General features: G+C 40.9%; 1 protein-coding gene across 1 annotated transcript in view; it reads right to left on the reverse strand.

Moving 5' to 3' along the window:
• Positions 1 to 15,024, reverse strand: part of DERA (deoxyribose-phosphate aldolase) — a 100,595-nt gene that overhangs the window by 56,663 nt on the left and 28,908 nt on the right. Inside the window, exons 2-5 of the mRNA XM_036300464.1 lie at positions 8,764 to 8,861; positions 7,237 to 7,384; positions 4,726 to 4,821; positions 2,440 to 2,574 (exon numbers count right to left, since the gene is read on the reverse strand). Coding sequence (XP_036156357.1) covers positions 2,440 to 2,574; positions 4,726 to 4,821; positions 7,237 to 7,384; positions 8,764 to 8,861 — 477 coding nt within the window. The remainder of the gene's footprint in view (positions 1 to 2,439; positions 2,575 to 4,725; positions 4,822 to 7,236; positions 7,385 to 8,763; positions 8,862 to 15,024) is intronic.

Here is a 15,024-nt window from a genome sequence, read left to right on the forward strand (position 1 = left end):
CATGGAGAACCCAAGAGGAGGAATATGAGGCCCCTCCAATCTCCCCTTTGAATTCATATCCTAAACTGTGGATCCTTGTGACCATAGACATGGTTGAGATGCACTCTGAATGCCAGGTTTTTAAAAATGGGATTCTTTCCTTCTTTAACCAGGTCCTACATACCCTCAGTACACAGAGAAGGACCCAGATTTGAATGTGGAATAGCCCGACAGACCCCTCCATCAGCAAATTCCAAGAAATCAATTTTAGACTCATATTTTAATAAATGGCTAATATTAAAACATAACACTGAAAAAATACAATGTGTAACCAAATTGAGAACCGAAAGATAAAATACTGCAGTGGAAAAAGTCCTAAGTCATTGCTGATTTCTATTTAGAATTACATTTCTAATATTAAATGTTCCTATTCCATTTGTTTTGGGTCAAGAGGTTATTAACATCATAAAAAAGGGTTAATAGAAAAATATGGCCTAGGACAAAAATGTGTTTTTATATTTTGTATGAATGCCTGTTATTGGGAAATTACCAGTTCTTACAAACAACCATTCCTAGTCCATTAAGGGACTGCCAATTACATCAAAACCCCTCTCCTACTGTATTTTATTTTCCAATTAATAGTATTCTAGAGACAAAGCACAGGTTACAATATAAACTATACTTCTATATCTACAACTATTTTTTTTAAACTTAAAAAACTTTTATTAACAGATATTACAGCCACAAAATAGAGAGAATGCAATAAAAAGAGAATAATATGTAAACAAGAAAAACATCGTAAAATTGCAAATATAAAATTAGAGATAATTTTTTACATCAATCAAAGAACTGGAAGGTAAAGTTGATAAAATCTTCCAGCAATTAGTATAAAAACCTAATGATGAAAAATTATAAGGTAAAAGATCCACACTATTATAAAATGCCTCAATACAAAGGACAGAGAAAAATCCTAAAAAACTTCCAGAGAAAAACAGAAGGAATCACAATAGTGGTGGACTTCTTAAAAGTAATACAGGAAGCTGAAATACAATGGAGAAATGACTTTAAGATTTCAAAGAAAATCAAACCTAAACTCCAACACCTGGACACACTTTCATGTCCATGTGACACTAGAACAGAAGTATTGCCAGGTGTGTGAAGTACAGTAGACATTACTTACACCAATATGTTTTTCCTTTCCTTTCTAGTACCCAGAAGACTACACTTCCCAGATTTCTCCAAAGTAGGCAAGGCCATGTGTTCTGATCAAGTGTCTGTGGGCAGGAGTGGCATGAGCCATTCCTGCCAAAGCATTAAAGAGAGGTGTGAGTGCCACATGTTCTGAAGAGGCCTCATGCTGAGATGGTAGAGCCACAAGATCGAAGCAGTTTGATCACTGAGAGGCCACAGGAAAGACAGCTGCCCTGGAGAGGTAAAATCTATTTCTTTACTATCTATAGTAATAAAAGCATAATATGCTAATTAGACGACCTTCCGGACGAAGCCAGGGCTGCAAGGGAAGCCTGGATCCCAGGTGCCAGAGGGAAGCCAGTGCCGGCAGCCGGAGGAAGGAAGACCTACTCTTGCACAAATTTCGTGCATTGGGCCTCTAGTCTAATTATAAAAGACAATAGTATGTTACTGGAATAGGCAACATCCCATTGTAATCAGTGTGAAAGTAAATCATGAATCTCAAAGGTGAATATGAAATAATATTCATAGGAGCTATGTCAAGAACAGAAGTAAATACAGACTTAGCAGACATTAATAATTCCACATCCTAAAAATACACAAAGATTAACATATAAAAGGGAAATTTCCTCCATCATATTAAAATACACTTTGCATAAAAGACTTGCCTGGAGTGATTATTGCATTGATTAACAAAACAATATAGAATAGGATAAAAGTTAATAATCTACTGAATGGAAATAACTATTCACCTAAGCACTCAGAAGGATCTAAAAAGCTCATGCAGGTAGGCAAATTCCAGGATTTATCAGGGGCACAAGGATGAGTGATCTTAGCCATGGCTTCTCCTAGATCAGCAGTTCTCAACCTGTGGATCGCAACCCCTTTGGGGGTCACCTAAGACCTTCGGAAAACACACATATAATTACATATTGTTTTTGTGATTAATCACTATGCTTTAATTATGTTCAATTTGTAACAATGCATATCAGATATGTACATTACAATTCATTAACAGTAGCAAAATTACAGTTATGAAGTAGGAACGAAAATAATTTATGGTTGGGGGTCACCACAACATGAGGTACTGTATTAAGGGGTCACAGCATTAGGAAGGTTGAGAACCACTGTCCTAGATTCACCCTCCCATCCAATCACTTGTGATGTGGAGCAATAATTTTCAAAACATGCTGTCTCTGACCAGATCCCCCCCATTTCATCCACCAGGGAAGAACTGTGTCTCCCTTGTAGGTTAGGACATGCACCTACCTTCCCACTGGCCTGTCAGCACCAAGGTCCTGTTAATTACCACATCGATTTCCGTAGCTCCATCTTCCACAGCCAATCTGACCTCTTCTAATCGTGTTTTTAAATGAGTCTGTCCAGCTGGAAAGCCAGTGGCCACTGGTAGAGAACGGAAAAAAGAAAAGAAAGGAAGGAACTTCGTTTGGTCAACAAAGAATTTCAGACAAAATAAATCAGCATTTAAAGACCAAAGCATTCATGACACTTAAAAAGCTTCAAGCATATCCTGATTAAGTTAAGTGTGATGAAACAGAATGTTATCTCATATAGTAATGGCATTAGGGCAGACATCAGCATCATATCCTCACGTCTAGAAGACCTGAAATCAAGTTACTTCAGAGATGCTCATGAAGGTACTCTGAGCAAATAGCAATTAAAAAAATGTCATCACACTGATGCTCATAAAATAGTAGCTGTATCCCTATCTTCACATCAGGGCACTAATTACGCATCCCACTCAGGAGGCCCTCAATGTATTTTTTATTTACCATTCACATTTTTAGCCATTGTAACCAAATTGTAAGGTAGGTTCTTCCACATGCCTATCTTAAAACAACCAGCTAAGCAGATAGGAATAAAGGAAAGAGAATGAAGAAAAAGCACCTGATCAGTCCACAAAACTGGGGCAGGGACAGAGCTGGGAAGAGCAGGGCCAAACATAAAGAAAATGAAAACACAACTACAGTTTTGGAAAAGTATTAAACATTTTGACACGCATCATTAATTCCATTCTGATAGCTATAGATAATCCCTTGTGTTACCTTGATGTTAAATTCCTTGGGTCTGCTCCCTTAGAGAAAGGCACATTTCTCTGTTGTACAGAGGAAACGCTGAATTGACTGAGAATTTAACATCAGTAAAGGTGTAGCTGCCAAATACTTTGGAAATCTTCACAAATGAGCTATATGAAAATACTGTACATAACGTTTCTTTTGATGTATTCTGAATACAATAAATTAACAATCTTTATAGATACTTTTTTCGAGCACCAGGATATTCCTCCAACATCTTCTTTTTTAATATGTTTTTATTGATTTCAGAGCGAGAGGAAGGGAGAGAGATGAAAAGATAGAAACATCAGTGAGAGAGAAACACCAATCAGTTGCCTCCTGCACGCCTACTACTGGTAATGGAGTCCTAACCGGGAATTGAACAATGACCTCTTGGTTCATAGGTCAATGCTCAACCACTGAGCCACACCGGCCAGGCTCTCCAACATCTTTAAAAGTAAATTTTAATTTTTCGTCCATCCATCCATCCACCCATCTATCCATCTATCTATGTGTAAGAGGCAGACACACACACATACCCCCCCACACACACTGAAGCTTTTAAAAAGACTTTTCTTTCCCTTACGCCATGTCCTACGTGTCTATCTTAAGTCGGTAACTCTTGAACATGCCCTCTCTTATCTTCTAGGCTTTGGGGTGTCTCTCATCATCTCCCACAGGGACAGGGATAGTCTCCCTAAGTCCAGCTTCCCCCCTTCTCATTTGCTCACTACCATGCCCTAACTTAGGACATCATGAAGTGGATCGTGGTCTGCCTCTGCTTAAAACCTTTCGGTACCTTCCCCATCACCAGAACACAGCCCAAACAGCACAGCCTGGCATGGTCTCCCGTAAGATCTCCAGCTTCAACTCCCACAGTCCCGACTCTGTCCCACCTCAGGATCCAACAATTGCAAGCCACCTGCAGTTCTCGGAACATGCTTCTGCCTTCACCCACACTCGTTCTTCTGTCTAAATGCCATTCCCTATGCTCTCAACACTGGAAACCCCCTTACCCTTTCAGACCCAGTGCAGTTATTGTTTGTCTCTATGAAGCATTCCCTTACTCTCCAAGTGTCACCAACCTCTGCAGAATAAATAAGTTCCCGCTCAGAGTTACCACTACCTTCTGCATGACTTTATTATCATATTTTACATTTATATAATATACTACACATCTGGCATTATGATTTTTTAAATTTGATTATTCCTCCAAAACAACTAAGTTGCCTTAAGGACAAGGATACAGGTCTATATTTTTGAGAATATAATTCCCTTTGATTAAAGGAATTAGTAATTAGTTAATGTTAATTGCTACTTGGAAGGCAATTAATAAATACTAAAAGAATAAATACAACTGATCAAATACATAAAACTGATTAAAAGCATAGTGTACAACTATATGTAATACCCCAAGATGTCTGAGCCGAAGAACTGGAAACATGTTGAAAGACATCAACAAAAGCCACACCAGTTTTACCTGATGCCACGGGAATAGTACAGCCGGCAGCCTTCAGTGCTTTCACGGCATCACACACACGGGCAGGGTAGACACAAACGGCAGCCGTAGTGATGCCTATGAAGAAAGAAACCACAGCAGCCTTCTGAATGTGAAGTTCAATATGCCTTTAACTATTATCTATAGCACAGTATCAGCAGAAATCAAAATGAGAGGAAAAAAGAATTCCCCCATGATGTGGCAAAAATTAAAAGATTTTTATTTATTTTTATTTTATTTTACCGTTTAAAGTATTACAAATAGTAGTACGTATGTCTCCTTTTTTTTCCCCCATTGACCTTCCCCGACCTCCCCTACCCCTGGCACATGCCCTCACCCCACCCCCCCAGTGTCTTGTGTCCATTGGTTATGCTTATATGCATGGATACAAGTCCTTCGGTTGATCTCCTACCTCCCCCATCAACACTCCCCAGCCTTCCCACTGTAATTTGACAATATGTTCGGTTTTTATTTTCCACATTTCTTTCCAGTTCTTGACAACATGGACCATTTTCTCATCGTTACAGTCATAGAATAAAACAATTGTGATACATTGTTCTTTAAAGTTAACATAACACGACTTTTTTTAAATTCTTAAATAATAAGGGTGGTGGTCTTGGGTCAATAAAAATATCTTATTTCATGCCCTGACCAGTTTGGCTCAGTGGATAGAGCGTCGGCCTGAGGACTCAAGGGTCCCAGGTTCAATTCCGGTCAAGGGCATGTACCTTGGTTGCAGGCACATACCCAGTGGGGGGTGTGCAGGAGGCAGCTGATCGATGTTTCTCTCTCATCGATGTTTCTAGCTCTCTATCCCTCTCCCCTCCTCTCTGTAAAAAATCAATAAAATATATTTTTTTAAAAAATCTTATTTCATGTAATTAACAAAATCCAGATTTGTCCAGCATTCAGAAAGTGGATGAAGAAAAATATAAGCTAACCTTACAGGGTAGTATAGCAAAATGACATTTAAGTAATCCTATCCCCTTTTATAAAAAATAATCTATATATATAAAGCCCAGTGACTGGAACAGCAGAACAACCAGAATGACCGGTGGCTATGATGTGTACTGCAGCAGCTAACCAGCCTGATCCAGACCCCAATCAGCCCCCCCGCCCGCCCCCCCGCCCCCCCCCCGTCCATCTGGCCCCCAATAGGCCCCTCCCACCCCAATCAGGGGTGGGGCCAGCCGGCCAACTGCCCTCGGCCCCTCCCCCTGCCGGCCCAGCCCGATGGGCCCCCATCAGTGCAGCCAGCCAGGCCACCTGTGAACAAATTCATGCACCGGACCTCTAGTAAATAAATCTGGAACCTCCATTTTGAGGAATAAGCTCTTACAAAAATAAAAATTAAATTAAACACTATAAAACAAAACAATAACATAAAGCATACAGAGTTGTTACATTTTTCAGCCCCTCTCCCCCAAAGCTGTTACTATTAAGTATTACTAGTAGGTGTTGTTTTTATTGTCAACTCAAGAAAAACATCATAAATATTTTTCAAAAGCTGTCCAGTTTTTTAGGTCTACAACTTATCTACATATCCAGTTGCACTCATTACAGACACCCTTCATAGAAAGACCTGGCTCCTGACACCAGCCCAGCGAACAACAGGGCACGTCCTCCTGCAAACAGCATTTAGCCGTCCAGGTCGTCTCCTCCTCATTTAGAAATATTAGAGCCCGGCCAGCGTGGTTCAGTTGTTGAGCATTGACCTATGAACCAGGGGGTCACAGTTCGATTCCCAGTCAGGGCACATGCCAGGATTGTGGGCTCGATTCCCAGTGTAGGGCATGCAGGAGGCAGTCAGTCAATGATTCTCTCTCATCATTGATGTTTTTATGTCTCTCTCTCTCCCTTCCTCTCTAAAATCAATAAAGATACATATTTTTTAAAAAGAAATATTAGAAATAAGGAGACTGACTCTCAAAGGTCTCCTCCATTTCTAAAATATTAAAGTTTTGTACCTATAGCAACTTTCTAAAGTTGCTGTAAGTTCTTTCATGTATACTAAGAAAGTGAATATAACTTTTCTCAAAAGATCGAACCTAATATACAAGCATGTAATATTTCCCATTTGCATTTTATTCTCAAAAGTATTTCATTTGCTCACAGAAAATACTTTATGTATGAGATGTGATGATTAAGTAATGAGACTGGCTTTTTCACATGTGGCTGGGGAATCAGACTCAGTATTTTAGAGTCACTAGATAGAAAATTTCCAAAACTGAAGAAATGAAAAGAAAAATCAAGAAGTTCTCTACCAGCAACTTGAATCCATGATGGAAAGAACAGGCCTACACATAAGACTCAGATTCTTTCCCTGCTGTTTTTCAGAGAAGAATCTAATTATTTGTCTGGGTACACAATTCTATTACTTGGATTTTATTGTTGCTATCATTTTAGCAGCTGAATCTTGTCTTAAGTCCTCTGGATTTAGTCATCAGCATTGTAAAAAGGAAAAACCCAGACAGATTACACACCATACAATACCTTTATCGTGCATATTTAAAGCTTCCAAGAGATCCTCCCGTATTGGATACTTGGCTTTATAACAGAGCCTTTGAATGTTGGAATACGTGTCATCGCCCGAAAGTGTAGTAAGATCTATAAAGGTAACAGCTTTCAGGAGCCAAGCAGCCTGGTTTGAAGGAAAATAAAACTAAGGTTAAAAAAAAAAATCAATCTCCAACCCAGTTAGTTAGCAGAGAATCACTAGACAAACATGAATGCTAAAAGCTGACATGTATACTATTCACAGCATATCATTCTGTTATAAACATTGCTAAGAGTGACCAAAAACCTGAGTATCACATAGAATAAAATAAAAGGGGGAAGAGCAGTCTTACTTTTTTTTTTCTCCCATAGAGTCCAATCTGAAATCCCTAATAGATCCAGTCTCCCCACATCTGACTGCTCCATCTCATTCACAAGGAGCCCCTCACAGCTACCCCACATGGAAGAACGTGGGAACAAGAGCATTTCTGTCTTAACGTTCCACCTCCAGCCCTGGAATCTCAGATGAGATAGTATAAAAAGACTCCATGCCCTCGCTGATTGCTCAGTGGTTAGGGCACCAGCCCTCCGACTGAAGAGTCCCGGGTTCAATTCCAGTCAAGGGCACGTACCTCGGTTGCAGGTTTGATCCCAGTAGGGCATGTGCAGGAGGCAACGAATCGATGCGTCTCTCTCACATTAATATTTCTCTCTCTCTGCCTCTCCCCCTCCCTTCCACTCTCTCTAAAAATCAATGGGAAAAATAGCCTCGGGTGAGGATTAACAACAACAAAAAAAGACTCCCTAACTCCTTTGTTTGTTTGTTTCAATTTAATCCAATTCCATTTTTAAATAATATTCATATCTCACAACTCATTCTGACTAGTTTCCTTTTAACTTTTCAATCAGCATATCTCCAAAGATGAACAAAATGTGAGATGTCACCCAAAAGGATTCGATCACAACACTTTGCCTCCCTGGTAAAATGGACTCTCAATTCCTTTTAGTCCTGCGAGGCATAGCACGTCTTTGGTTGGTATCCACAGGAGAATATGCTGACCACAAGTACTCCACGCAACATCATTTTTCTGAATTTTGAAACATGATTTATGAAAATTAATACGAAGGAAAATATGATGGTCAAAGGAGGTCACCTAAGGGCCTCAACAGGGGGCACACCAGGTTTGGATGTTACGGTTTGAAAATTCAAATAGAAGCCATCCAAAGGAGGTATGTCTAAGAAACTGAATAAATGTGTTGAGAAAAGATGCCATTGAGTGCACTCATGAATAAAGATGCCTCAAAATCATTTGCGGCTTTGCCACTCAAGAGTGATAACAATTTTAACTTGTTTGGATAAATGTGTTATCTTTCTCCAACCCATCATCATCATATATGAATTATTAAAATAAGTCATGGACAGCTGCAATCTTTTAAGGTTAGATACATCTTGAGCGAAATTCAATACTGTGGCCTTGAGGGAAGAGCCAGGCACTGGAAGGTACAGGCACTAAGAAGCCTTACCTGCCACTCCTTCTTCACGGTCCTGCGAGCCTGGATTTGTTGAGCGCGTCTCAGGACCGCCGGTTGATTCACTTGTATTTTAGAGATCCAGCTGAGGTCTAAAAGGGAATGAAGAATACTTTTTAAAACTTAAGAAGTTTTATTAAATACAGCCACCCATTTTTTTTTTTTTAAACACGGCCCTTGAAAGGATATATTTATCATCTGGCACCACAGCTCTCTTAGAGCTTATGTTTCTTTTTCGCGCAACTACAAATAAATAACCTTGTTGAAAGAAGCCCAGTCATGAAAAGGCATGCTTCGTGGAAAGTTAAGTTATTTGGAACCGGAAGAGCCTGCATTGATTCATTACACAGACGTGCCTAACAATGGGGGGGAAATGTTGTGCTGCCCAGGCCACGTGCCTCGCTTCTGACAGCGAAGACGTATGTGTGAGTGCCCAGGCCAGGAGAGCAAACGATTAAAACATACTTAAGTGAATTGATGTTGGGCCTTAAAGGAATCCTCAATCACTACCCCCTCACTGACAAGATTAATATCTACTACATGCTGACATGATACAGCCCATTCTTTCCTCAAAGGGGAATTTTTCAGAATGTATTAGAAATTACAACATTGATATAGCAGAGGTTAGGAAAAGGAAAAGAAACAAGCTGCTCAAAATTCCAGGAGACATCTCTGTTGCTTCGGTTTTGAAATGCTCTTTCCGACGCCATCCCACCCGCCGTTCTCCGCTGGTTGACTGAAATTTCTACTTTAAGACCCAGCCTGTATGGTTTTCTTTGTGAAAACACTGCCAGCTCCCCGCACAGAGCCAACACTTGGATCCCTCTGTACTGGGGAACTTGTATCAGTTCATACTGGAGTTGGGGTAAAATTGTCACTTGTATTTCCTGTGTTGTGAGTCATGACCTTACTCATCTCTGAGTGCCCAAACCAAACACAGTGTCGGGCGCACACGCAGTGCAACTGCACCCACCAACACTCTGTAACACAGGTGGCCTCACCCATTTACCTTCTATAGCCAACCTCATTCTACATCCCTCTGGCAACCTCATGTTTTTAAAGAATCTTCTAGAGCCTTAAAGGACTATTGTAGAAAAGGTTACTCAAGAGGGGAGAACCAAGATGGCGGCATAGGTTAACGCTGGAGTTTGCTGCTTTGAACAACTACTTCAAAAGTGAAGCCAAAAAACGGAAGGGACATCACCCAGAACCACAGGAACGCTGGCTGAGTGGAAGTCCTACAACTAGGAGGAAAGAGAAACGCATACGGACACTCAGAGGAGGCACAGTGCTGAATTCAAATTCTGAGGTGCGGAGTGCACGGAGCGGGCTGGCGGCGGAAGGCGCGGTTGGCGTTTTCAATCAGGAGGGAGTCGCAGACTCTGAGCTCCAGATACAGGCGAGTCTTTAGGGACCCAGACTCAAACGGGAGAAGCGGGACTGTCTGGCTTCGGTCAGAGCGAGCGCAGCTTTCTCTCTGAGCTTTGCAGCGGGTGCTGGGACTCAGAGAGGCAGAGCCCCTGGGGACAGGACTGAGAGCCGCCATAACTGCTCTCTCCGGCCCACCCTGTTGATCCTGTGCGACCCGCCCCGCCCAAACCCTGCATAGAGGCATTTGCCGGATAGCCTCAGGCAAAGGCTACATTAGCACCTCCCTAGAGGACAGAAGTTCTCTCACTGCTGACACAGCTGATTCTCATAGCCACTTGGCCTGGAGGTCAAACCCTCCCTGGAATTAGCTACAACAATCAAGATTTAACTATAAGACTGCGAACAAAGACCACTAGGGGGTGCACCAAGGAAGCATAACAAAATGCGGAGACAAAGAAACAGGACAAAATTGTCAATGGAAGATATAGAGTTCAGAACCACACTTTTAAGGTCTCTCAAGAACTGTTTAGAAGCCGCCGATAAACTTAATGAGATCTACAAGAAAAGTAATAAGACCCTCGATCTTATATTGGGGAACCAACTAGAAATTAAGCATACACGGACTGAAATAACGAATATTGTACAGACTCCCGACAGCAGACCAGAGGAGCGCAAGAATCAAGTCAATGATTTGAAATGCGAGGAAGCAAAAAACACCCTACCGGAAAAGCAAAATGAAAAAAGAATCCAAAAATGTGAGGATAGTGTAAGGAGCCTCTGGGACAGCTTCAAGCGTACCAACATCAGAATTATAGGGGTGCCAGAAGATGAGAGAGAGCAAGATATTGAAAACCTATTTGAAGAAATAATGACAGAAAACTTCCCCCACCTGGTGAAAGAAATGGACTTACAGGTCCAAGAAGCGCGGAGAACCCCAAACAAAAGGAATCCAAAGAGGACCACACCAAGACACATCATAATTAAAATGCCAAGAGCAAAAGATAAAGAGAGAATCTTAAAAACAGCAAGAGAAAGAAACTCAGTTACCTACAAGGGAATACCCATACGACTGTCAGCTGATTTCTCAACAGAAACTTTGCAGGCCAGAAGGGAGTGGCAAGAAATATTCAAAGTGATGAATACCAACAACCTACAACCAAGATTACTTTATCCAGCAAAGCTATCATTCAGAATTGAAGGTCAGATAAAGAGCTTCACAGATAAGGAAAAGCTAAAGGAGTTCATCACCACCAAACCAGGATTATATGAAATGCTGAAAGGTATCCTTTAAGAAGAGGAAGAGGAAGAAAAAGGTAAAGATACAAATTATGAACAACAAATATGCATCTATCAACAAGTGAATCTAAGAATCAAGTGAATAAATAATCTGATGAACAGAATGAACTGTTGATTATAATAGAATCAGGGACATAGAAAGGGAATGGACTGACTATTCCTGGGGGGGAAAGGGGTGTGGGAGATGCGGGAAGAGACTGGACAAAAATCGTGCACCTATGGATGAGGACAGTGGGTGGGGAGTGAGGGCGGAGGGTGGGGCGGGAACTGGGAGGAGGGGAGTTATGGGGGGAAAAAAAAGAGGAACAAATGTAATAATCTGAACAATAAAGATTTAATTAAAAAAAAAAAAAAAAAAAAAAAAGAAAAGGTTACTCAAGAGGAAAGGTGTCACAATTCAACACTTATTTATAAAGCGATGGGGGAAACTGCTGATTGCATACTGGACTACGTAACAACACAAATAATAAATCATTTGCATCTACCACAAAAATAAAACCACAAAGATAGTCAGTTTCTACAAAAGACTCTCTCTCTCTACTTCTCTCTCTTCCTCTCATTTCCATTCGATGGTGTAGAAATTGCAAGTTAGCATTTGAATGATTAATAATGATATTCTTATTTTAAATATCACTGAAGAAGGAACGTAGTCTGGGTGCTTTTTTCCCTAATTAAATGATTGTGTTAGCCGAAATCATTTAACAAACAGATTTTTAACATTTCAATCCATCTGTTCCTGCTTGTCTGCTGAACCAACTTCACAGAGAACTGGAGTCTAAGGTCAGGCACATGAAATCTGCCTCTTCCTCCCCACCCCAAGGGAATAGAACCAGATAGACACACTGGACTCATCCCAGTTTTTCTGAGACCTATAAGAACTTCTCTCTAACCAAAGGTAGGGGGCTCTTTTATTTTTTTTTTAACTACTACTAATGGTGATCAAGTTCATGGAAAAGAATGTTTCCGGCAGATAGTAAAAATGAGTGAAGCAAGCAGCTGGGTGAAATGCAATACTCACCACCAGGCAGCCATGGACAGTAGTCAAAAGAGGGAAGCGTATGACGGTGGGGCACACTTTGAGGGGCTATCCTTTATTTCATGTGACACTTCCTGGAAGCATCTCCCCACTTCTTCTCTACTCCCCACCCACTCCGGCCACGGCTGCCAGAGAGGTCTCAGGCAATTCCAATCTTCATAATCTGACTTCCTCCTCTCTCTCATGCCCCGTCTTCTCCCTCTCTGCCAACTGAGCTCTGTGGCACAGCCTTTCCAAAGCACTGGGAGTTCACTGACACATTCCACCATGCTCTGTCTCTGGACCTGTGCAGGCTGCCAGTCCCTCCTGCCTAGAATGCCTTTCCTTATCTCGCCTGGACAGTGAGCCCTTCCTCAACCTCTAAGACTCAGTTCAAGGATCGGAATAGACATTTTTCCAAAGAAGACATACAGATGGACAACAGGTACATGCAAAGATGCTACACATCACTGATCGGGAGGGAGATGCAAATCAAAACCACCATGAGCTATCACCTCACACATTTAAAAAGTAGACAAAGAAGTGTTAGTGAGGATATAAAGAAAAGAGAACCCTTGTGCACTGTTGGTGGGACTGTAAATTGGTGCAGCCACTCTGAAAAACAGTATGAAGGTTACTCAGAAAAATGAGCCCTAACCAGTTTGGCTCAGTGGATAGAGCATCGGCCTGTGGACTCAAGGGTCCCAGGTTCGATTCCGGTCAAGGGCATGTACCTTGGTTGCAGGCACATACCCAGTAGGAGGTGTGCAGGAGGCAGCTGATCAATGTTTCTCTCTCATTGATGTTTCTAACTCTCTATCCCTCTCCCTTCCTCTCTGTTAAAAAATCAATAAAATATATTTTTAAAAAAAAAAAGAAAAATGAAAAACAAAACTACCAAATGATTCAGCAATTCCACCTGGATTTTTTTCTAAGGGAAACAAAATCACTAAATCAGAAAGACATGGGCACCCCCATTTTCACTGCCGCGTTATTTTACAGTAGCCAAGATATGGAAACAACCTAATTGTCCACTGACAAATGAATGAATAAAGAATTAAATGTAATATTATGATATTCTTTAGTCACGGAAAAGGAAATTTTGACATCTGTAACACTACAGATGGACCTTGAGAACATGACACTAAGTGAAATAATTCATTCAAAGACAAATATTATATGATCTCTTAGATGTGGAAGCTAAAAAAACAAAACTAAAAAAAGCTGAACTCAGCCCTAGCTGGTTTGGCTCAGTGGATAGAGCGTAGGCGTGTGGACTGAGAGGTTCCGGGTTCGATTCCGCTCAAGGGCATGTACCATGGTTGCAGGCTCCTCCCCAGCCCAGGCCCTGGTCGGGGCACATGCAGGAGGCAACCAATTGATGTTTTTCTCAAACATCAATATTTCTGTCTGTCTTGCCCTCTCCCTTCCACTCTCTCTAAAAATCAATGGAAAAATATCCTCCAGTGAGGATTAAAAAAAAAAAAAAAGCTGAACTCAGAGATACATAGAACAGATTGGTGGTTGCCAGAGGCAGGGTGTGGAGGGTTGGGTGTGAAATGGGTGAAGGTGGGGACAGAAGGTACAAACTTCTACAGTAGTAAAGTACAGTATGGTGACTACAGTTAATAATGCTATATTGCATATTTAAAATCACTTAAAAGTTCTCATCACAAGGAAAAAAATTATAACTGCATGGTGATGAAGGTTAACTAATTTTATTGTGGCAATTATTTCACAACAATATATTTATCAACTCATTATGTTGTACACATAAAAACTAAGACAGTGTTACATGTCAATTATATCTCCATAAAGAATTCTCAATCCAAATGTCACCTTCTCCGTGAACCCTCTCTGAACCACAGAGATTGAGCTATTTTGGCTTCTTTTTTCTTCCATGGGCTCCTTTACAATCTGCCTTCAGTACCCTCCCCTTCGTTCTGAATGGCACTAATTTCTCTAAAGGCTCATTCTCCCAACAGATTTTTAAAAATCCAAGCAAAGTGCTTAATACATGGATAGCATTCAATAAATTAGCTAAATGGCTCCCAAAGGCCAGAAATGATCTATTCTATAAGTCTTTGCCAGTTGCTTTTTATTTTTAATGTTTATCTTCCCCCCACCCCCCAGCTTTATTGAGGTATAATTGACAAATAAAAATTATATATATTTAAGGTGTACCACTTGCTGTTTGTTTTTGTGTGGAGATTTTAATTTTTTTTTATTGACTTTAGAGAGAGAGGAAGGAAGAGAGAGAGAGAGAAACATTGATTGGCTGCCTTTTACATGTGCTGGACTGCGGAACCAGGGTATGTGCCCTGACTGGTCATCATACCCACCACCTTCTAATGCAGTGGTTCTCAACCTTCTGGCCCTTTAAATACAGTTCCTCATGTTGTGACCCAACCATAAAATTATTTTCGTTGCTACTTCATAACTGTAATGTTGCTACTGTTATGAATCATAATGTAAATATCTGATATGCAGGATGGTCTTAGGCGACCCCTGTGAAAGGGTCGTTCGACGGCCAAAGGGGTCGCGACCCACAGGTTGAGAACCGCTGTATGTAT

This window comes from Myotis myotis, unplaced genomic scaffold (assembly GCF_014108235.1).
Source record: "Myotis myotis isolate mMyoMyo1 unplaced genomic scaffold, mMyoMyo1.p scaffold_m19_p_3, whole genome shotgun sequence".
Taxonomy (NCBI): domain Eukaryota; kingdom Metazoa; phylum Chordata; class Mammalia; order Chiroptera; family Vespertilionidae; genus Myotis; species Myotis myotis.